The 25,258-nt window shown below is 38.5% G+C and overlaps 1 protein-coding gene across 1 annotated transcript; it reads left to right on the forward strand.

Annotated features, from left to right (window-relative positions):
- The first annotated feature begins 439 nt into the window (after positions 1–439).
- LOC143884504 (zinc finger CCCH domain-containing protein 27-like) lies at positions 440–18,994 on the forward strand. The gene is made up of 7 exons (XM_077388126.1): positions 440–814; positions 9,137–9,255; positions 11,173–12,086; positions 12,352–13,551; positions 14,698–15,039; positions 15,610–16,165; positions 18,561–18,994. Exons 1-6 carry the CDS (start codon positions 747–749, stop codon positions 16,162–16,164), a joined length of 3,198 nt encoding a protein of 1,065 aa, XP_077244241.1. The 5' UTR covers positions 440–746; the 3' UTR covers position 16,165; positions 18,561–18,994.
- The last annotated feature ends 6,264 nt before the right edge of the window (positions 18,995–25,258 follow it).

Below are 25,258 nucleotides of genomic sequence, written 5' to 3' on the forward strand. Positions count from 1 at the left end.
TGGGTAATGTAATTGCCTTTTGATAGCTCTTTAAATACTAAAGGACAAGATCTTCGTTTGGTTGCTAGTAAAAAAAAATTCTATTGAATTTTTTTGAAAAAAGGGAGGAGACGAGCATTTATTAGATAAGGGTGTCATTATGAGCGGAGAGAGAGCAACATTTCCTAGAAAATTACATGGGAAACTTCCAAGGTAAAGCTCTCTTTTCCACAAAAATCTAATGGAGCTTCGTTTGAATTTTTACTAGCAACCAAACGAAGCTAGTGGAAATATCAAAACCAGGTAGTGCTGATATCATTTCTCTTTCATAAATACTAATAACTAGTAAGGTCAAAACAGAGGGCCGAATGACAAAAAATCAATGGCTGATGGGGCTGTTCGTCTACAGCAATTCGTTTAAAAAAAACAAAAGGCTATTCCACACACTTTGAAAAATTCCAAGGATATTTTTTACCCAACAAAAAATATCCAGGGATATTTTCGTAATTAAATCCAAAGATCGGCATGACAAAATCCCTTTCTCTCACCTCGTTTTGTTCTTTCTCCGCAGCTTCTTCGCCGGGAAGAAGCAGAAAAAGCACATTCTCCCGACGTTGAAAAACCCTACCAACCTTCGAGGGCATAGTTTCTTTAAGAATCCCCTTCGATCAGATGATAATTACCGTTCTGCCACTCGCTCCTCTGCAGTTTTTCTCCCCGTTGATAGCATTCTAGGGTTTCATCCCTTGCGTCACAGATGAAGAGTAATGATTGGAGGTATGAAATTTGAAGAAACCTCTCTAACTGGATATCTCGTGAAGAATCTCGAACCCCTGTAAGTCATCATCCATTGTCTAATGTTTTTTTTTTTTTTTTTTCTTAATCTCTTTTGACACACTTTCAAACCTAATTTTTTGAAGAATTTATCAGTGTCTAGGGCATATAGATTAGGATAAGCTTCTTTTATGTGGAATTTTTTGGTCCTTTATACGTTGCTATGGATGGGCTGAAATTTGGTCTTGGAAAGTTGAACTATTATCTTGCTTTTGTATGTTGTAAGATGGGAATTGAAGTTGAATTTTGATGGCAGAGACATTGATTGAATGCGGCATTAGGTATATGTGTGTATATTTTATATTGGGTGGTTTGTGGAGTAATGTTTGAGGGTAGCTACAGCACTATTCTGGGGCACTTGATTGTTGTTGGTATAATTTATGTTGGATGATGTATTAATTCTAGGGCCCATATTGTAATTTTCAAGGGGATGTAATATGTGCATTTTCGGGCCGCATTGGGGAAGCGGATGCCACTGAAGTGGAGGTTTGTGCGGCTTGTCATGGACTTAAACTTATGTTGGAGACAAAATAGAAAGGCGGCAGTAGAGTGGGATTCTCTCTATGTTACCAAGTAACTAAAAAGGAATCAAAGCCATCCGTGGAAATTTGATAGGCTCTTTGATGAGTTGTTAGATTGGTGGAGAAATTCAGAGTTTGTATTCATGCATGTTCGTCGGACGGCCAATGAGGTGTCTGATCGTCTTGCTACGGAAGGAGTGCAGAAAGAGTCTCTTGCTTTGTTCGACTCTCTTCCTCCCTGAATCCTTTCTATTGTCTGTTTTTTAGCCCATTGGGTGTATTTTTCTCAGTGTACCTTGACCATCTCGGTCTTCTTATCAATGAAATGGTGACCATTAAAAAAAGTCATCTTCATGCTCATGTTGTATGAGAGAGAGAGAGAGAGAGAGAGAGAGAGAGAGAGAGAGAGACGTATTGCTGCTGCTCAGCAAGGTCAGGTAGCAGAGAGGGTGAAGGTACTTGCCACAAATATGGATTTCCAAATAATGTCTTGCAAAACAGATTTGAAAATCAGATTTTTTTCACTGTTGTATCTGATTTGGAAATTTAAGGATTTGATCCAGATCCAAATCTCAACTACGAAATGTGAGAAATCCAAATCTAAATCTTGTGGGTATCCAAACATGGCCTTAAGTCATTTGCCTTGTTTCACTTAAGTTTTAAGTGACAACTAGAGCCCATCTTGCACCATAAGCGAGTCCTTATATTTATGGGACTCGAAGTGAGTTAGTTTCTATGCTAAGTTAGGAGTCCTAGTGGGTTTGAACTCTGAATAGGCCTCTTGTTTACTTGTAGTAGGGAGAGTCCATGTAATAGTTTTATGTCAATGAGGCATTGGTGGTTTAAGTATAATTGGAGTCCTAATTAGACTTGGAGTTGTTTTGCAACTAGGATTATGTGCATTTTTTTTTTTTTGAAATGGTAGGATGATTTCATTAAAAGGAAGAGGGCCGAGATGGACCCCAACCAAAATTACAAGAGAACAATACAATACAACAGAACAAAACAACACAAAAACAATACAATTCTTAAGGGGGAAGGAAGTCAAACCACTCTAACTCTAACTCCAACCTCCTAACCCCACTTCTAGCCAAAGAGTCCGCCTCCCCATTTGCGGACCTCCGAACATGATTAAAAACAATAGATGACCCCGCAATTAAATCATCTATCTCATCAAAAAATGAAGAAAATCTCCAAGGATTATGAGCATTTTTATTTTTTCAATTTTCGTATGGATTGCATAGCCTTTAAATATGAAAGGCCTACTAGCCCAGAAAATCATTGCATATGAATGAAAATTGATGCTTTCTTATATTGATTTGATGTGATGTCTTTTCTGAAGTGTAGTGCTTTATATCAGGCCAGTTTTCTATCCCTAAATTCTTATTTTTCTTTCTTTCGTATTCTACTTTTCATTATCTTCTCCTCTCCTCCCCTCTCCCCCTCTCCCCCTCTCCCCCACTCCTTCTCTCTTTCCTTCTCTTCTCACTTCATTATTTCCTTTTTCTCTCTCTTCTTCTCCCCTTACCTTCCATCACGCATCTCACTATCTTCCTTCATTCTTACATTCTTTCATCCCACTCCTCTCTATATTCTCTCTCTCTCTCTCTCTCTCTCTCTCTTGTAGCCCCATATATCTGTTTCCTTCCTTTTCCTCCGCTTCTTGCTTTATCCTTCCCGGTTGGGTTTATAAACTGCTCTCATTTTTATACTTTCTTTATCTTGATTTCCTTTTCTCTCTCTCTCTCTCTCTCTATCTTGATCTTTTTCTTGATCTTAATTTTTTCTTATTTTCTCTCCCATCTTTAAGAGAACATCAATCTTCCCTCCTCGTTCCCATTTCTTTCCTTCTATTTTCTTTCTTTCTCTTCCTAGAAAAGAAATCTTAGAACCTCATATTCGCATCAAACCCCACTCTTCAAAGTCCTCTATCAAAGCTACTGTCAGTTGCCTTCCGAGTGCCATCATGTATTCTGTCTGTCCATGTTATCCTAGTTTGGAAAATGGGCAGAAAAGGTCAGCAACTCTCTCTCTCTCTCTCTCTCTATATATATATATATATATATATATATATATATATATATATATATATATATATATACATACCCACCACCCACCACCCATTGACCACCACCCCTGGATTGCTCCTTCTCCATCCTGATCCAAACCCAAAACCCTAGAAATCCAAATCCATACCAATTACGGAAAAATAGAAAATAGAGCAAGGTAAAGCAAAACTCATGCAGAAAAAAACCTATGATTTAGCCGACACTATGAATTTATTGTTGACATACGTGTCCTGTCATGTCTGACACAACACGCCTGTCCGACACGACACGTGTGTTCATCGGTGTCGACACTCATTTGGACACTTTTAAATGTACTCCTATAAGTGTTAGACTTAATGTGGGTGTGCGGACATGTTTTTGTGTCGTGTCATGTCAAATGTGACATTTTGTTTTATTATTGCATATTGTGTTTACCTCTTTTATTATTAACTATTCTTTTATTATAAATTGTTTTTTAGCTCTTCTTTAACTAATATTTGTTGTTGTATCATATATACTTTCTATTTTACCTGTGTCCCCGTTTCTAAATTTTGCGGGTTTGTCATGTCCGACACTCCGTGTCTTTGTCGACACGCGACATCCGTGTCCGTGTCCATGTCCACAAATCATAGGAAAAAAACAGAGCAAGGTAATGCAACACGCATATGTATAAAGAGGGTTTTTGAGATGTGCGAAGGAAAACAACAGCAATAATTGGTGAAAACTTTCCGAGATTCTTGAAATAAAGGAAGAGAAACATTCCAAAAGGAAAACAAATCCGGTTTTGTGAAACACATCGATTTACAGTGATGAATTTCTTTCTTTCTTTCTTTTTTTTTGAATGGTGCAATGATGAATTTCTTTAAATAAAAGAAAAACAACAACTCTGATTTACAATGAGATGGGTTTCTTTAAATAAAAGAACAACCACTACTGCTTATAGAAAGATGAGAGGGAGAATACCTGATTTTGTAGATTGATGACGAGTTCCTGCTTTTAAGGGTTTTCATAAAAACCCGCGTTAAGTCTTCGAGTTGCAATCACGTTCTCTCTCTCCGCCCATTGCCCTCCGCCCGTGCTCTCTCTCTTTTCGCCCACTTCCCTCCGCTCGTACTCTCTCTCTCTCTCTCTGTATATATATCCGCCCATATATATCCGCCCACTGCCTCCACCCCTCTCTCTCCTGTTGCTCTCTACTCGTTTTCTTTCCTTTTCCTTTTCTCTCCAACAAAGCAGTTTTCTTCTCCATTTTCCCTTCCCATTTCCTTTTCTTTTTATTTTCACCACTTCATTTCCAAGGGATTCCGTCACAAGGATCGCAACTGAACGGAGCCATTGAGTGGATGACGATCCATAAAGGATTTGTTGGAAGATCTACAATGTCTTTGCCCCATCTAAAATACAAAGTCTTGTTGAACAACAATTGTCGACAAAATCAAGATGATTGACATCTTGAAGAGGAAAATTTTTCACATGATAAATAGTTGCATGCTTTCGTGAGTCAAGGAGTAAACCAATCACATTTCTATCCACTCTTTGTTGGCCCATCATGTTTGGTGCTTGGTTCTCAGACCGTAAGATGATTTGGCACATCATTGATTTTTTTGGCTACTATGAGTGATCTCATTCACAGTCGGTGGTTCCATCACTTAGGTGAGAGGAGTAGGTTTCTATGGACCTTAGTCCCTATGCTTTTTTTTATTGAGAAAACTTTAGCCCTTATGCAATGGTGTGGATTTGATGGGAGGAGAGTAATCAATGCACTTTCAAGTAATCTTCTGCTTCACATTATGCTCCATTTGGTTGCTTGGGGGTGGTTCGGAGAGTATTGGTCTATGTTGCATGGATTCTCTGCAGAATCCGTGTCGACACGTCTCTTCATCCGAATCGGACACAGATTCACGTGGGACACACCCGAATTCTTGTCGTAGCCCGTGTCCCGTACGAATCCAATTCATCGTTGTCTCTTTTGAAATGCGAATCCTGTATATTTTCCCTTGAAACGTATTTTCTTCTTAACTTTTTTTATGTGAAAGCACAACTCGTACTCTTTTAATAAAAACCCTATATAGAGGATAGAGTTGCTGCGCTCGAGCGCAGCTAAGCACAGAAACAGGGTGGGGCCACATTTTTGGGTGTGATCCAAAGCATTCATTTGATGGGCCCTTTCATGGGTAGGGTGTCCACCAAAAATCAGCTCCATTGGATCACCTTAGGGTGTCCATTTGTGGGGCCAAAAATGGACAGATTTGTGGACAAACAGTATTTGTCCATTTTTGGCCCCACAAATGGACACCCATTGGTGATCCAATGGAGCTGATTTTTGGTAGGCCCGCCATCCATGATGGGGCCTTCCAAATGAATGGTTAGGATCACCCCCCCAATGGCCCCATCCCCCTGTTTCTGTGCTCGAGCTCAGCTAAGCCTAGCTGCGCGCAACCCTTTTCTCATATATATATATATATATGTATATATATATGCAGAGACACACATATGTTTAAATTACACATATATTTAAATTTTAAATTTTGAAAATTTTATTTTATTTAAAAATTACCGAATCCGAATCCTAGTTTTGGGGGTTTGCCGAATCTGACACCTTGAATCCGTGTCGGATCCCGACACGCGAATCCGAATCCATGCAACATAGGTATTGGTATACAAAGTCAAAAGAAGTCAAAAAGGAGGAGACAAGCATTTTGATTTGTCTAGAATTACCAAGCTGTGTTTGGTTGCACGTAATATCCTTGGAGAGTAGGAGAATAAGTAGGGGTGTCATTACCAATATAGGGATAGAGGAAAGAGAGAGCATCATTCCCTAGAAAATTCAACCAAAATTCTTTGCTTTTGGAAGGATTTGCTTTAAGAGGGGACAAGGAATCCATGTCATCAAACAAGTAATTATTACATGGGAGACATCCAAGGGAGTCCAATGCTATTTTGGCAACCAAACATGGAATGGCATGCCGAATCCAAACCAAATTCTGACGCCTGCTGAGCTTTTGTGCAACCAAACGAAGCATAATTGAATCACGTAAAAGATCAAGAGTCTCTTGGTAAGACGAGCTTTGGTGAGTAAGGAACTCACAAGGGGTGGCGACTCTATAATATATATGTACACACACACACGTGTGTGTGTGTGTGTGTGTGTGTGTATATATATATATATATATATATATATTTCGCAAGTGGAAAGAAATCTTTGATGGGAAGAAGGTTAAGAATTAAAAAACTAGGTGGGTTCCCCCCCCTCTCTAGATTATCAAATTTAACTTTGATCGGTGTTGAATGGGGGAATTTGGGCCCGACCAGAGTGTTTGCTGTGTTTAGACTTTAGAGATTGTAATGGGGAGGTGGTTTTGTCTTACTGGGGTGCTATTGAAATCAAGGGCACAAACAAAGTTGAAGCTAGGGCTCTTCTCGCTGGGGTGCTTGATCTTGGAAAAAGTGTGTTTTTCAGTTTTTGTTTGTGTATGGTCGTGGTGGTTGTTGGGGCGTTGCGGGGGCAGGGGTTTGCATTATGGTGGATGAAGATTCAGTGAATATGATATGATTGGGGACTGGTAAAACATTGGAAGAGGGTAACATACGTTATTAAAGAGATCATGGATGTTTGTAGGGATAGGGACGTTTCATTCGTTCACTAGTATGGATCTACTTGTGGACGAGAAATATTTGCACCTTTTCTATCCTGTACTTTAGTCTTTTAATTGAATAAAAGCTCTGGTTAAACATTGTATTGCAGTTATTCTGTTGTCTGTTTCATCTGTAATATGGTAGATGATACTATTATCTTTGCCAAGGTTTCCATTTACGGGTGCCTAGCCTTTGTTTCCTTTTGCTCTGGTTGAGGAAGTTACTACCTGGAGAATTAGCCTATATAATAGTGTGGTTTATTGAACTAATACTGAAGAGGCTGTTATTCAATGCAACACAAGTAGAGTGGGTTACAATGGAAACTCTTTCCCATTAATGCATCTTGGGTTCTACTACAAATGGGGGATTTGAATGATCATAATAGTGATCCAATTATTGAGCATCTCAAGTATCATTTGGAGGCTTAAGAAGGCTGTTATCTTTCATTCGTTGTTTGAACCATAGTTACCAGAAACTTCCTAGTTGGATGAGAAGCTCAGTTCAGAAGCTAAGTTCTTCTTGCTTCCCAAATCTAGTTGAAGTGTGCTTCCCCCACGCTTCCTACGTGTTTCCTCTTAATTATGACTACACTTCATATGTAGTTGAATATTTTTTCCTAAAAGAGTGTGTTCTTCTTTTGACAATGTCAGACAAGCATTTTTTTTTAAAAGAGTATTTAAAACTTAATCTTAAGTTTCAAATGAAACTTATGTGTATCTTTTTCCAAAAATAAAACATTAATTCTACATGGGTAAAACATGTGAAACTATAAATACCTAACACTTGTAATTCTAATTACCATTAAAAAAAAAAACTTGTAATTCTAATTATTTACCTTACTAGTAATCCTCTTTTACATTATCCCTTTCTTCCTAAGCTACTATAAAACTACTCCTATACACTTCTGGTTCACTTCCAATGAGACTTATTACATGTTTCATGTTCACTTTTAAGGAGGCTTCCGGCATGTTTCCTCTTTAATTTCTTTAGAGCTTTTCAGTTCCTACATTTTCTCTTTTCTAAACTCCTCGCTTCATGCTTTCTGTTTCCCGCATCACTTCTTTCACTCGCTCCCCACTCTGGCCACTATGTTTTGAACTACCTTGATCAAGGGAACTCTTTCTAAACTACCTTTTTTTTGTTTTTGTATATTTGGTGTTTTCTATAATGAAATTATTCATTTGCATGTTTTTTCCTAAGTCTTATCACTTTGGAGGAAATTAAATATGTAACTACAATTTTCAAGCACTCACTCCCAGCTGATTTCCAGACTGAACTAGTTAGACAAGGTTTGAGGCATCTCCTATAACTTTTGATGTGAGAACACATTAATCGATGGGATTCTATAATCAAAAGTAACCTTAATAGGGGGGATGGCTAATGGGGGTCTGGACACACTTCACCCACTGGGTTTACAAGGAGCACTTCGGCCACCAGTTAATCCTTCTCATAATATTGGCTTGCCCTGTCAACACTGTAGAGACTTTGAGGAGCGTGGGTTTTGTCTGAGAGGGGATATGTTCCTGCTGGAGCATTGTGTAAATCGAATTATTGTTATCATTAAAAAAAAGTAACCTTAATAGGACTATAGGAACAATTTCTTTTGAACCATCGCTATGGATTCTCCCCAAAGCATGGGCTCAACTTGGCACCAATAACTCCACAAGTTTGATCTAGCAACGGTGTGAAGTATCTGCCAATCACATGAAGTCTTAATGAAGTGGTTCATTTCTGAAGAAAGGTTTTCCAAGGATCCTACTGCAAGCAAAAATTGAAGAAAATATTCCATTTCAAAATTTTGAAGTGGGGCCAATTGACTACCGTAGTGAGCTGCTAGAAGAGTTTAACATCAGTCCTATGTTCTACTAGCAGGGTTTAACATCACTCCTGTGGTCGGTATCTGTATTTTTTATGGATATTTGGGACGCGATTTTTAAAAAGAAAGGGTGGAAAGGTGATGTGTCACTTTGAACTCTGACCTAAATCTTCTTTGCTCCTCTGTGTTTTTTAAACTACCTGTGATTGCAATTCATGTGATTGATTTTGTTTATTTTCTGGACCAATATCTTTTTTTTTTCCCAAGGATAATTGCTGATGCTAGTTGTTTGTAATTTGCAGGACAGAGGCTGACTCTGTGATTCTTGCTGAATATGTGGTAACACTGTTAAAGAAGGACAAACCTACTAAAGAATTACAAAAACTCTGCACTGAAAATTTGGTTGAGTTTCTGGGTCATGGTATGATCCATCATGCATTAGTGCATGTTTTTATTTGTCCATTGCTTTTTAAGCTTTCAGAAATACCATTTCAACTTTGTCAATGTGCTGTTCTGTAACTAATTGCTCTTGGTTTTGTGCAAGTAATGAACCCTTTCATTTGCTTTTAGCCTGTTTAGCTGATGCACTTGCCTTACCCTGAGGAGAAATACTAGACTTTAGATGTGTTATTATGGATTCTTTTTGATCGGTTTTAAATTGTGCTTCTGACAATTAACTAGTTGATGATGAAACATTTAGACCTCTTGGATTTGTCTACCATGAATGAAGGCTGATTGGAGGTGCTAACAAGCTTTCCTATCACCCTTTTGAGTCTGGTTGCAAAGATTTTGGTGATAGTCTTGTAGCCAAAGTTACGAAGGGAAATTGCGTGGAATTTTGAGGGAGAAGTTGCATCAATTCCTTTTGGAATCAAAGCAACAAAGGTGGCATTGATTTCCTTTAGCATTTTCTTCTTAACAAAGAAATTTTGAATTGCAGCAGAGAATTCAGCACAGAACAAAATATTAGTTCAACCTTTGGTCGTCCTGAATCAGATTTGGTATCAGAGAGAAGTAGTAGTCCTTCCTTAGATCGTCATGCATCATCCAGCCCTTTCCATCATCTGCATCTTACAGAACAGTCAAGATTAGAACAGTCTAGATTTTATCCCAGCAGTCTGGATACAAGCCAGTTATATGCTTTCCTTTTTGTCTCCCTCAAATGCTGCCTATTTCTTTCTTTGACAATCTTGAACATTTTCTGTAGAGTTCGCTTGGATTTATGTGACATAGAAGTCGAAGGAAAGGTGTATAGATTCACATTTCTTTAGTTTTTCTCTTGATTTGATAGGAAAGTCGAACAATGAAAAAAAGTTTGCATTTGGAAAATTCACAGCCGACAAGGGCTGTCATTTGAATAGTAAATGACAACCAAACAATGCTAGGAATAGGTAAGTATGTATTTTAACTTTGATTTTCCCAATTTTTGGTGCAACCAAATGGATTCGGATTGTTTATCAGGTGTTTCCTGAAAATTTACCTTCAGTTTTGGACATCTTGCTTGTGAGGCCTGAACATTTTCTCTTTAGATTATCCACTTTTGGAAACTATGAATGCAATCAAAATTACCAGCTTAAAGTTATCTGTCACACCTCAGGCAAGAAAAATATACCTGATATTTTGAAACATCTTCATCATTTCTGAAATGCAAAGCTGCAAGTTATGCAACTCTTTGAAGCCCATGTTGTTTTTAAATTTCATATGTTTATATGGTATTCTTTGAGTAAATAGGACATTTTAATTTCTCTGTTTCTTTTTATTTCCCCCCTGCTTTGGTCATGAGATGTTATTTTATATTTCTATCCATGTTTGGGACATTAGGCTATTTAGCTCATTTTCTCGATAATCACAGAATTTAATTGTCTTTTCTACAATGATATCTTGTTATCATGCACTTGAATACAAGTAAATCATCACATGAACACTGTAGTCCTCCTTAATGTTTAACCTTTTTCTTTTTAAATAAAGTAACAGTTATTTTTGACAGGTAACATGATATTACTCAATGAAACAATAAAAAAGTTACAATATACATGAAAGGCAGGGATTGCCTCATACATAATTGTAAACAAAAGTTAGATTAACAAAAGTTAGTCGCATTGTAACATGATATTAGTCAATGAAACTATAAAAAATTACAATTTACATGAAGGGCAGGGATTGCCTCATACGTGATTGCAAACAAAACTTAGATTTTTTTTTAACCATAGTTATTTGCATCAGGAGGATATGGTTGCGGGTGGCCTTTATTTTGGTGGCAGAATGTTGCCATTGATTTGCTGTAGCTTCTCTCTCCATTGCATCTATTCACTACATGTATCCTTGTTTATATTTGCAGATACAAAGCCCTTCATAGCAAAGTTGTTTCAGGACCTAGAAGACGGTTCTATTATATCGTCTGCTGAGAGTTTGGATACTACCAAACAGATCGACCCATCTCTGGCTCTCACCACCATAAATCCTGTAGAACATAAAAGTTTCTCTCCAAAGCCAGAGAAGCTTTCGGCTTCTTCTGGTCATGTCAGTGATCCCGAAGAGAAAGAGGTCACTGATGATGATGATGATGACCGCAACCATAAGCATCGGAGACGAGAAACCCAATCACTTTCTTCTGATAAAGACGCTCAAGAACAGGTATGGAGAAGGCCAAATAGAAAGAGAGATGGGCCTTTTGAAAATGGGCAGCCGTTCCTGAGAAATGATCCTTTGGAGAGTGCAAAATTTGAAAAACGGCGTCCTGGCTTGGCAGCATTGCCCCGCGCTATGCTGGATGTAGGTCAGAGGACAAGAGTGCCCCAAACATTTTACAATGATACTGGTCCTCGTTTTGATTTTTCCACATCGCTGGGTCGTTTTCCAATAGGTAGAGGAAGAGGAAGGAGTACCGGACCCTGGAATCAACAGGATTCAAGATTCAGTTCTGTCGACACACTTGATTTTGCACCACAAATGGCTTCACAGGGACCTACACCTCCTAGTCTCTTTACTGGAATGGGGTTGCCTAATGCTGCAAGTACACAAAGTGCACCTTGGGGTGCATTTGGGTTGATTCATGGGATGCCTAATGGGGGTCTGGACACACTTCACCCGCTCGGTTTGCATGGAACACTTCACCCACCGATTAATCCTTCTCTTAGTATTGGCTTGCCCCGTCAACGCTGTAGAGACTTTGAGGAGCGTGGGTTTTGTCTGAGAGGGGATATGTGCCCTATGGAGCATGGTGTAAATCGAATTGTTGTTGAAGATGTCCAGGTATGCTTTTTTTTTTCTCAATTCCTTTCATGATATCATGGGCATATCTTTCATCAACCAAATGCTGCCACTGATTTAATGAATGCCATTAGTTAGCATTAGTCATAACGGTATTTGTTGAGGCCAACGTTTCCACATTACCATGTGCATCCATGCAGCGAACCATATTAACTGCTAAGGGGAGACAAATGATGCAACCTTTCCCTTTTCATTTTTAATTTCCATATCTAAATAATACTTGATTTTTTTTTTGGGTGAATGACAGAGCCTTTCACAGTTCAATCTTCCTGTTTCAATTTCAAGTGCGCGGCTACTGGGAATGCAAGATGGGGCAGGACCTTTGCCTCCAGTCCCTGCTTCTTCAGGCCTGTTGACAAACAGCAAAGGTTTACATAGTAAAACTGCCAAACCTGGAGTGACTGATGTGGGGTTAGGCTTGAATGGATTGTCGTCTGGATCTGTTGTTGTGGGTGAAGCGGACTTGTATGATCCCGATCAGCCTTTGTGGAACAATGACCGAGCCGAAACATCGGGTGCACGTCCAAGGCTTCCTTTGCCCAAGATCGATGACTCTGAATCCCTATGGGATGCTGATTCTTCTGATCGTCATAGTTTCAGGATAGCCGATGGCATTGATGATGAGCTTCCAGGTAAAAACACTGTTTGGGGAAGGATTGGGAATTCTGGGAATAGATTAGAAATGAAAGTTCCTTCAAGTGACACGGGTTATCTTGGAAATGAATCAAAGAAATATCAGGAGCCATTAACCAGTGGTCATGGTACTGCTTCTCAAGCCAAGCAGAATATCATTGAGGATGCGAGTCTGAAAGATACGAGTTTTACTAGCACCCCAAAGTTCCGTGCAGATTCCGCGAGCAATGTTGGGAGGGTTCAGAAAGCTTTACGTACTCTCTTTGTCAACGGTATTCCCCTAAAAAATAACAAGAGGGAGGCCCTTCTTTCGCATTTCCAAAAGTTTGGGGAAATTATTGACATTTACATTCCGCAGAACAGTGAAAAGGCTTTTGTCCAGTTCTCTAAAAGAGAAGAGGCGGAGGCTGCTCTTAAAGCACCTGATGCTGTAATGGGCAATCGCTTTATCAAGCTATGGTGGGCTAATCGGGATAGCATACCTGCTGAAAGTGAAGGTAGTGGGAATACTGTATATGCCGCTTCCCGAGGTGTGATGGCTGCCTCTGTTCCATCAAAGGAATCTCTAGACAGAGGAAAAGAAAATCTCCCATCCATAATGCCTAAGTTAAGCACCACGTCTGTGTCTAATGTTACTATTCCTGTCACTGTTCCTCCAAAAACCGTAGTGGCAAATAGTCCCAAAGCCATTCCTCCTCTGCAAAAGAAGTTGGAGAGCTTGGAGCTTTTGAAGGAGGAACTCCGCATAAAGCAGGAAATGCTGGACCAGAAGCGTAATGACTTCCGCCGCCAGTTGGATAAACTGGAGAAACATGTAAGATCAAAATACCGCCACTTTTTTTATCCGTCGCAAGTATGGGGTGTCAGAATTTTATACATCATTTCTGGTTACTTTAGAGTTTAGAGCCATGTGTTTCCATGGCTATTATCTGACATAGATAACATACTGATGGCTGAGATGGATATCATAATCCGAATTTTCAACACATCGTACTCGGTCAAGAACCCCCCCAAGGAAAAAACTGGGTTGACTCGGGAAAGTCAATGACTCATCCAACTAGTTATACATCGATGTGTGAGTGGAATGAGTTATTGGATGCATGGTTTTAAATTTCGGCCGAACCGTTTCGTTTCGGCCGAAATATTTCGGTTTCGGTGGAAAACGAAACGAAATTCACAGTGAGTCGGAAAAATACCAAATTTCGCCGAAACGTTTCGTTTATGTAAAATTTCGGTGAAATTTCGGAAATCTCGGTGAAATTTCGGAAATTTCACCGAAACGTTTCGGAAATTTCGGTGACACGTTTCGGTGAAGTACAAAATTTCACCCGAAATTTAGGAAATTTCGGTGAAATTTTTACAAGATTTCGTCCGAAATTTCGTACCGAAACCGAAACGTTTCGGTTTCGGTGATGACCGAAACCGAAACCGAAACTGAAACCGAGATTTAAAACCTTGATTGGATGACTCTTAGCGCTAAAACGAGTTGACTCCGGCGAGTGAATGAATTGACCCAGTGAGTTTTAAACATTCATTAGTACATACAAAGTTACAACGACGTACACTCTATTCATTAAAATGTATCAATAAAAATTACTTATGAACAAAATAAGTTGCCTTGAAGTTCCAGTTAGAAGTTTGATTTATTTTCACTTTGGCAAATTATGCACTTTAAAGTTTAGTTCAACACTTGAAAATATTGAAATTAGACGCTTGAAATTATGGAAACCAACGTTCTGAATAACTGATGGTTGTTAATAATGAAATGAAATGGACCTGATCTTTTCCCTCTTTATTAACGTTCTTTTTATCTTTACAACAAATGCTTTGTAACAGTTTTTTAGTGCTTGTTAATCATTAACATGATAAAAAAATAAAAAAATGAATAACAGCTGAAGACTGTGTCCTTTGGGAGTCAAGATTGTCATACAGGGAATTCTAAAATGTTGGCTTTGTGCAGGCTATTACTGTCAAAGGTGAAATATCCTCAGAGCAAGCTGTTAAAAGACTTAAGGTGGAGATGGCAACAGATGTTGCCAAAGCTGCTAGTGCGAGGCCCACAACTCTTACTACCGCAGGGTTAAGACCGGAAGCAGAGAAGATGCTGGATCAGAGCAGTTCTGGGGAGAAAATCGCTTCACCCAGTCCAAAAGCAATGCCCCAACAGTCACCTAGGAGTTTGAAACAGCCAACTCGCCTGCCACCAACAATAGTGAGTCCCTTCTCGGTGAATAGGTTCAAACTGGATAATCGTCCTACAGCATTTAGAATTCTTCCACCTTGGCCTGCCGACTTTGTGAATGTAAGCTATTCTCTCCCTCTCTCTCTCCACACACACACACATGTTTTTATGCTTATCTTTGCATGCACCAAATTGCTGTATTATTCAAGGGAAATAGAACTTAAATCATAGGATGTACGAATTAATTTTCTTCATGTTATAGTTGCAAGGTAAATATTTTTTGAACTCCAGGAATTCAAGATTACTAGGAGTTTTTTCCAATCAATGAAAGTTGACCATCCTTTTCGTTGATTAAATATCAATAGCTACTGATCTAGAGTCCCTTCTACGAAAAGATGACATTTGTTGTACCTACTCTAGCAATTCTCACCCAATAGTCCTTTGTTATGATGGTAGGAGTCTTTTGAATATCATGATAGTTGCTTTGAAATAAGTTTGCTTTTATTTTTCTTCCCTTCATATCAAATCTGGCGTGGCAGTCATTCCCAAAAACTCTGGGGCTCAGTTGTTCTGTTTTTTCCGTGTAAAATATTCCATGTGTTCTTTTTTGAGGTTATTATTTCTTATTCGCGTAGATTTGGGTGAATGAAATGAGTTCCAGATTATCAGATTTCTTCATGGTCTTTCCAGGTTGCTGTTTTGAAAGAGCATTTTTCATCGTTCGGTGATCTATCTACAGTTGAGCTAGAAGATGCAGATTTCTGTGCTGGCAGTGTTGGCCTGAAGGCATCTCAAAATTGTTCTGCTCATATAACTTTCAAAACACGGCGTTCGGCTGAGAGGGCATTTCTAAATGGTAAATGCTGGCAGGGCCACAATTTACAGTTTTCATGGCTGTCAACCTCCAGTAACTCTACCACTGACCATGGCGGCAGAGAAAACTCTCCAAGTCTCACCCCCAAGGGGCCTCCAGATGCGGAAATTCTGGCCGAAACTGTGACAGTTGATATGTCTTCACCGCATACTAGAGAATCAACATGTGGTGCCATCTCTCAAGCAATTGAATCCACTGAAAAGAGAGAACCTGACAATGTAGGTGCAAATGGTGGTTTTGAGTGCTTGGCAAAGGAACTGGTAGATGCCTGCCATTCCAGTTCCCCTACCATGTCACCATGCGAGAATCAGACACCCAAAGCGGATGTTATGAACATTGAGGATGGGCTGAATGTTGGCGTTCAACAGTAACGTAAGCTGATTTTCTTTATCTGATAATATTTTAGATGATGGTTTATCAAGCACTAAATTTCGAGAGTATGCCTCAATTGTTTCTTTTCATAGCTATTAAATAATACTAAAGAAGCCTAATTGATACAAGTAACTATGGCTTTATGGAAGTAACAAAGATACAAGAAGATATGACATTGTTTTGTCATTTCTTGGGCACTTCTTTCAATGTTTATCACACCTTTTTTCCTAGTGGTGAGAAATGCCATTGTTGATCGGGAAAAAAATTTCCATGTAGAGTTTAACACTATGTGGGGTTGTCGGTAGTCGGTAGTATGGAACAAGAGGAACAAAAGAATCTTTGAGGTTTTTTTTGTCTCGTTGGAAAGTGTTTTGGGGATATCAAACTGTATATTTTATCACACTCTTGTCAGATAGATTTTTTTAGGGTATTTCGGTTGATGATCTGAACTAGAATGACATTTTTGTTGGTCGTATTGGATTGGATTTGATTGTAGCTATATTGACTCCACCTACTTACCTGAAATCTAGGTTCGGCTAGTTCTCGGCTATGTTGACTCCACCTAGTTCTCGCTGCAACCTATGTTTGGCTGGAATTGGTGGCATCTTTAGGAACAAATCTAGTAGGATGAGAAGCTTGCTTCCCCGAAAACTTGCTTCTGAAGCTAAGTTCTTCTCACTTCCCATATTTCGCTTCCCATACACTTCCCGCACGTTTCCTCTTAATTAAGAGTACGCTTCCTATGTAGGTGATTAGTTCTTCCTAAATGAATATTTTTTCCTTTTGATAATACTGACGGGGCGTATTTAAAAAATTCATTTACAAATTGAAAACTGATCTTAAGTTTGAAAATTATGGGATTCTTTTTCCACAAACTTAACATTAAATATACATGAATAAAACATGTGAAACTGTAAATTCCTAAAACTTATAATTCTAATTAGTCACAAAGTCTTCTTTTCTACTTGCAGTGCTTACCTATATTAACAATTCCTCCCTAGCCTACTGCAATCCTACTCTTTCTATGTACTTCTTTTGGGCCGAACTAGACGGGGTCAGAAGCATGTGGTCGTACCATTTGTGCATTGGGGGTGATTTTAACGTAGCCAGCTCTGTCGTATTTCATTAACAGACACGAGCTTATCGACCTCCCCGTGTGGTGCTCAGTTTATGTGGTCTAGAAATCAAAGCATGAGCAGGATTGATCACTTTTAGTGCACATTTGCCTATGTGAATGGTGGCATAATACCAGTGATTTCCTTCATTTAGTCCCCAATTGTCGTTTCTTCATTCTCTGTCGAAATTAATTTAATACCTGAATTCATTAAAAAAACCATTTTTTAGAATTAATTAATTAAATATCCTTACGCTGTTCATTCTGTTTCTTTGGTTCCACTGTACCATGGAATATATGTTGTGGGAACTGTAATAAGTTCTATGATTTAGCCGACACGTGTGTCCACACGTGTCGGCTATCCTTTGGACACTTATAAATGTACAACTAGAAGTGTTAGACTTAATGCAGGTTATGGACCCATTTTTGTACCGAATCAAGTGTGATATTCTGTTTTACTATTGAATATTGAGTTTACCTCTTTCATTATTAACTCATCTGTTAGGGAAATGATATCCCCCCCCCTCCCGAAACGGATAAAATCCCCCCCTTTAATGGTTTCTATGAGAATGGTTCACTGCTTGAGGATAAATTCACCCCCTTTACCATTTATCTTTACCTTTAAAACTTAACGAATAACGTTTAAGGGGGGGATTTTATCTGTCAGAGGGGGGCAAATATCATTTCCCATCTTTTATTATAAATTCTTCTTTTAGCTCTTATTTAACTAATATTTGTTGTTATATCCCCTCCCCTAAACCTAAAAACGTAAACAAACTCTTAATCAAATAATATATTCAGTGTATCATATTGGTCTCCCTTTCTCGTTGTATATTGGAGACAGAAGAGAATTAGATTAAAGTGATGAATACATTGTTATTTGATTATCTCATTTTTGTTTTAGATTATAGTTGATTAATCCTAAGATTTATTAGTTTGTTAAATAATTACCATATTTATATTGTTACAAATTATGATAGTAATTAGTAGTTTTATATGTCTGTACGTGTCACCATTTCTAGATTTTTAGATGCTGCCATGTTAGACAACTCTCAGTGTCGAAACTCGACTCACAAATCCATATCCACAAATCATGGTTATATATACTATCTATGTCCCCATTTCTAAATTTTGGGGATTTTCTGTGTCCGTGTCGACACGCGACACTTGTGTCCGTGTCCACAAATCATAGAATAAGTTACGCATTATGTAACACTGACACTGATTCTTGTTACTCTGTTATTTTTGTTCTTGACTCTGGATAACACTTTTCTTTTGCAGATTATGTGATACTCGAATCAGATTCTCATAATTGATGAAGCGTTTGGCATCAGAATGCGTACCTGTGCTTTCTGAAGAGGTCCAGTATCCAAACACTTCCTGCAATTTCATTTCCTTGATCCGGAACAGTAATCCTTCTATGTTCTTTACATTTACTTGTGAAATCTCTGACCTGCAGATTTTGTATCTATCTTTTTTAGGGTGGTTCATTAGCAGTTTGATAGAAAATATTCCTTTGTTCGGAAGAAATTGTTGAAAAGAAAAACTAATCTTTCCCTTTAATGTAGTGGGCCTGAGTTTCTCTTGCATGTAGCCTTCTTGGTTATGCATACTGGGTAGCGCCCCTCTCAGGCTGTTCTATGTAATTTTCTGTTTACAAATGTAATTCTCATTGAAAATTTGAATGTACTATTTGTTGGGTCTTCTTTCTTCCACTTTGGTATTTTTCCTTCTATTCTCATGACTGCAATACTAGGATATGGTAAAGTTAGGGATTTTTTTCTCTCATTTATATTCCAGGTTCAATTTTTATTACTCGTGCAAAAAACTTTGTGAACTTCGAGCTTTCGTTCCTTTTCAGTTGAATTGCAGGTTCACTTCTGGTTCGGGAAACTTGGTGTGCACTGTTATCTGATTGATGGTATCCGCAGTCATGGTTTCAAGCTATCTGAGGTTAGTTCCCACAAATTGTTGGAAATCTGTTTCCTTTCAGGTTTATTGATCTTGTTTTTTGTCTCTATTTTTTTTCTTTTGACCCTAAGGTTGTTTTTATAGAACTCATATCTTCCAAATGCTTCAAGCTCACAATCTGTGGAATGACAGTCAGATGCCAAAATCATCAAATGCCTATAGATGTGTACTGTAGCTGGTGTGCTGCAGGTGCACTGTTTGGCATGGTTTTACTGTCCATTGCCAATCGTTGGTAGTATATGTAGCATCTGATAATTTGGCGTTTGACTATCATTCTCTAAATTTAAAAAAGTATTTGCATTTTTATTATATTTGTCTATAGTTGTCGTTAATTATTGATTCTCTTTTTCTTCTCCTTCGCTAAAAAGACCTTTTCCTCTCTTAATTCCAAACTCCCTTGCCTCTCTTTACTTAAAGTAATCCTTTCCACAATGATCACCATTGGCAGAATCCTCTTTACCAGCCATGGGTTCTTCTTTACGGTTAGCAAGTCTCTCCTTTTCTCTCTCCTCTTCAAACGTGCTAGGGACAGATCCCTCATGTGAATGGTGGTCCAAAAGTCATCTGTGTTGAGTTTCTCAGAACTTGCTAACTATCTTTTTCTGTAGGAGTAACATTTTATTCAGAGAAAATGGAAGATTTCATCAGAGCATAGACAACCCCCCCTCTTCGCCCCGCCCCACGCACATGGGCGCGCTTGCGCGCGCGCACACGCACACACAAATTCTCTTCTCCCTCCTTTTTTTTGAATGATTAATCTGGGTTGCCGCATAAAATATACATTCGAATCAGGCCCCATTTTGGAAAGGGCGTCAGTCATGTTTTTAGCCTCATTAAGGACGTGAATACAACCGTCTCTCTCATTCCGTCAATGATCTCCATAATCTCGTTTCTGAAGCACTAAGGACCTATCCTTCCCTTCAGCCCAGTCAATGGCATTCTTAAGTCACTTTCTACCCAAATATATCTACCACTTACCCCATTTTAAATAGCCACATACCCATAAGATGCGTTCTGATCTATGCTGCATTCAAGTCCCGCTATGTCAATTGGTCCGGAGTAGGCCAGCAGCACTTCACCTTGATCATCCCTAAATACTCCACTAATACCTGCCAGGCCCTTGTTCCCCAAGGAACTACCTTCAAAAAAAAAAAATTATCACTTTAGGTGGGGGTAACTATGATCTTCTGACTATCTTTTCCTTTAACGACCTTGTTCCAGTTTTTTTTCTTTCAATGTCTAAAAACGTCTTGGGCCCTTGAGCCCAAAACTCAGCCCTATAGATGGCCCAAATCCCAATCCACCATGAGAATCTTGATCCTGAGAATGAGCTTTCGGGATGGTACCTTATCCCCTAAGACCTATTGGTTTCTTTCAATCCAAAGAGACCAAATGACTGCAAATGATACCATTGTATCATTTGTCGCAGCACCTTATGCTTAATCCCTAGGTGTCTTACAATTCCAGCCCAATGGGGATGGTTCTCTTTTTTCCAGCCATTGTTCGGAGTCGTCCTCCATTCCGGCACCACAAGTTTTGCAGGGTCTTTGGCCTGAACTTCAAAAACAAAACACAAAATCACATTTAATCCTCACTTTCTTTATGATCTTTAGGTTTTTATCCTTAATTGTGATTTTGTAATGTAGCAATTTATGTTTGCTTTTCAGATTTTAGTAAAAAAAAAAAAAAAACTGAAAATAATACGATTGTAATGAATCACAGGTCATTAATATGTTAATCCAACCCAATGTTCTAAACAGCACGCAGTAAATTGAGTTGAAGCCCCTTTCTTTCCAAGATATAGAAGGTGCTGTTCTCCATAAGGATAGCACGCAGGGTTTGTTTTATCCTTGGACTATCCTACGTTTACACCGAGAGCAGCCCAAATGGGTAAGATATAGTAATAAGCAGGGTAGCAAATCCCAGGAATAGCTTATCCAAGGCTTTCTATTCCCGTGAACAGCCCCATATGCTAAACCAACCTTTTGTCTAGTAGGAGATGCTTGAAATCCAGTGTTTTTTCAAAAAGAACAGTGGAGCTGTCATAGGATGATTCAAACCGTTCATTTTTTGGGCTACAACATAAAAAGGCTTTTGACTTCCACCATGTTGTGTTGTGTACGTTTTAAACAACTCTTGAAAGCTAAAGGCTGATCCTATTAATGAGAATGTGGTGAGGATGATCAAATTGTGGTACTAAAAAAAGCCTTCAACTGCAAAAGCATTGAGTTGCGCTCAAAGGCAAAAGCATCGAGTTGGAAAGTCCTTGTGGGAGAATCCTACACAACCCAACACTGGGGAAGTGGAGTATGATAACATGGTTTCTATATGGGAGAATCCGACCGCATTGTTGTAAGCCCTTACACCATATAAAATCTCCTTTTTTTGGAAGGCCAACCTTTTCTGCTTTTGGAAAGGCTGATAATAAATGAACCCTTATTTTTAACCATGGCTACACCCTTTATTGTCTCTATGACTAATTTTTTTAGTTATAAAATGTCTACAAGGGAGCGTATTAGAAGTGATTTTTTTATCAGCCTTTGGAAATAGAAATGGAAATACAATTGGGGATTAGCCTTAATAGTATCATATTCTTACTTAAACATATATCTTTAAGAGAGCTTCTAGGAAGACATGATCCTGTTTTCATGAAAAAAGGGGAACTGTGGTAGGGACATGTGTGCAATAAGACAAAAAAAGTTCAAAGCCAAAGATACTTATGAGAGTTCTTAATAGGAGAAGCGTATTAGAAGACATATCATATTAGAGAGTTGGATTCAATTTACAATTGTTAAAGATTTTTCAAAATCAAGTGTTTTGTTGTCAAAACAAATTTTGAAAAATATTTTCTTTTAGTTGTTTTGGGAAAGGAAAAACTATTCTTTGAAAAAGTTGCTTTCTGCTTTTGCTTTTGGAAAGAATGTAGAAGTGCATTGAAAATATAGTTTCACATTGTTCCGGAGAAAAGTTGGAGATGGGCATATATTAGTTCACCAATTCATTTCTCTTGTTTGTGTGCACGTGGGGTCTTAGTCATGGGTTGAACCGCAAGACGGTGCAACGCACCGCACGCGCGGCATGGGCAATGGGCTATAGGGCGCATAGTGACGCTTTTTTAGGCGGAAGTGCTTTTCACATTGAAAAGTCACCATGGGCTCAATAAAAAGTGCATAACTCAGCCATTTCAAGACAGAAACGAATTTACCCATTTCTGGACAAATTTTAAAACTTCCAGTACACTTTTAACTCTCTTTTCTATCCCACCAAAGTTATTTTCTACTGTTTCATTCTTATTTGTCTAATTACTGTTATACTGCAGAAACAGTAATTAGATTGATTCTCTAAGGCTTGTTATTCTCTAAAGGGCATTTCGGATATGACTCCGCTTGTGCATAGCCACGTCAAATATAGTAGGACATTCATACTGGCTTCATTGTATCTTGGAGGCAGTTCGCGGATCCCTTTGCATACTTCTCGTGGGGGCGAAATCTGTCTTAAGGAGAGCGATTTCGCGCTTTGAAGCAAACCGGTTACTATTTTTTATTCCCCAACAAATACAAATTATCTCCAACAATAATGTGCTTCTCATAAAATCTTTTACCCGAGTTTTGAGGTTAAAATGCTAGTTAAATTGAGGAAATAAAATTCTTTCAGTGGGTCGAAAGGAATTTTTACAATAAATAGAATTCAAAATATTCTCAAAATCAGTTTTTAGAGCAGCTTCTTTTTGCTCCAAAAAAAAGGTTGGCCAAAACCTGATATATGCTTATGTAAAGCAAAAACGGGAGAATCACTCCCAATCACAAATTTTATAATTTTTTATTCTACATATGGAACTTGGGAATTAGAAAATCGCTCCAGAAAATGGTCCTGGTTCTACTACTTGTCATCAAGATATGAAACAAAACTACTTAACTCAACTAAGCCTTTGTCCCAAACTAGAAGTTCATCCTGAAACAAAAGATAAAATGGGAGCTGATATTCCCGCCCCCTAAACGGGTAAAATCCCCCCCCTTTAACGGTTTATGTGAGAGTTGTTCATTACTTGAGGATAAATTCACCCCTCTAACGTTTTTCTTTGCCTTTAAAATTGAACGGATAAGTGGACAACGTCCGCGGGGGGAGGGGGGGGGATCATTTCCCAAAAATTATTATTATTATTATTATTATTATTATGCATTAATTTGGAAATTCACATCCTATTTGGAGTTCATCTGAGGGGAAACTATCCTATTCTCAAACGTTAAGATTTACATCAACAAGTGGGGGTGTCCATATCACGATTTATGTAATCTGTCCCAAATTATCTTTCTAGGTGGCTCACGTTATATGCTATTTGTAGTGGGGTACATGTGGGTTTATTATTCCACTATTTTTGCTGCCAGACATGGTAATGAATCAACAGAAGAAAAAAAGTAACTCAATCTAGATTCCCACATGATGTATAGAATCTATTTTTCTAACAAAGGAAACATGATTAAGTTTTTGAACTAAAAGAATGGTCCAATCCCTCCATATCTGTCCTGTTCTTGAGTCCAACAATCTGTAGCAATCAGCCTCTCAATAGGTTCCCCATTGGCCAGTGGGAAAGTGTACGATGGTTTAAAATTTTAAATGCGTGGGGTGTGTGATTGTCAATTCAAGGGGTCAATGTCTAGGAGCTTTGATTTTGGAAATTGGCGAAGGACCATTTCTTAGTGAGTCAGTTGCTTTAGAGCATGCATGCTTTGATGACAGAGGACGACTTCAATTCACAAGTGGGTATTTTAAATAAGGCTATTTTTTTTCATTATTGGTAAACTTAGTCCAGTTTTAGAAGGGATGGGATCGATGGTAATAGTCAATTTGTGGGTCTCACACAGGGAAATGCATGCGTGTTTGAGACCTTGATCTTTTACACTGTAATGAGCTGACCCACGTGGTCGTGGTCCCACTCCAAATAGAGATTTTCTATACATCTATGCATATATTTTTAGGATAAAGGCTCAAAAAAAAAAAAAGAGGTTAGCTTTCATTAGTGGAACTTTATAAATGAGGTTATTGGGTCAAGCCGGTGTAACTCGGGTCTATTTTTGGGAATTCGGGTTGAGCTTTTACCATAAAATTGGGTCAGGTTGGTGTTTAATCCAATTCATTTTTAGCAAAAGCTCAACCCGACCCGACCCAAAATGCGCCCGTACATCAAGGGGCTAGTGTCATCACATCGAGTTGCTGATACAAAATCACCTGTTCTATTTCATTCTTTGAGTGGGCCCCACTTGGCCCTTTTAAGTGGGATTTATTTTCTCTCTCTATGTATATGGTTTATATATGAAAGAGAGGGTTTTGAAGAAGAAAAAAATGTAGGGATGAGAGGAGAAAAGGCTAGAGCAAGACAAGAGAGGTTTTCTCTTGGGGGCTCTAAGAGGCATTTTGTGGTAAAGCAAAAGCAAAGGTTCTTCTTCTTGAGGAAAAAGCTATGGCAAGGCAAGAGGGGTTTTCTCTTGGGGGGCTCTAAGAGGGCTTTTGTGGTGAAGCAAAGGCAAGGTTCTTCTATTCACGGTGGAGGAGAAAGTTTAGGAGAAAAGAGGGATTTTCTCTTGAGCTATTGGAAGACTTTTTGTGGTGAAGCAAAAAAGGTTTTTTCCTCCTCTTTTTGTTTATCAAGGTGTATTCTTCTTCTTCCATTGTTTTTCTTCATAGAGATTTCTTCTTTGTAAGAGAAACATTGTATTAGAGGGTTTTCCTCATACTCGATGTAGAGATTTGCGGTTTGCTTTATGGTTGCATAGAAGGTTGGAGAGAAGGGTTTTATTGGTAGATTTTAACGGTGGAGGTAACATTGTACTATTTTAGTTCTAAATAGTGGATTGTGTGTTGCCTTGTCCATGGAGAAGCCCATTGTGGTGAACCACGCATATTATTGTCTTCTTGTAGTTGCTTGTAATTTGTTCCCTTTGGTGGTTGTGGCTTATTTACATATTTTTCTCCATCTTGTTAATGCAAGATCTTGGATATTTCCGTATGTT

Source organism: Tasmannia lanceolata, unplaced genomic scaffold (genome assembly GCF_043159265.1).
Source record: "Tasmannia lanceolata isolate RefF3 unplaced genomic scaffold, GAP_Taslan_0.1 ptg000008l, whole genome shotgun sequence".
Taxonomy (NCBI): domain Eukaryota; kingdom Viridiplantae; phylum Streptophyta; class Magnoliopsida; order Canellales; family Winteraceae; genus Tasmannia; species Tasmannia lanceolata.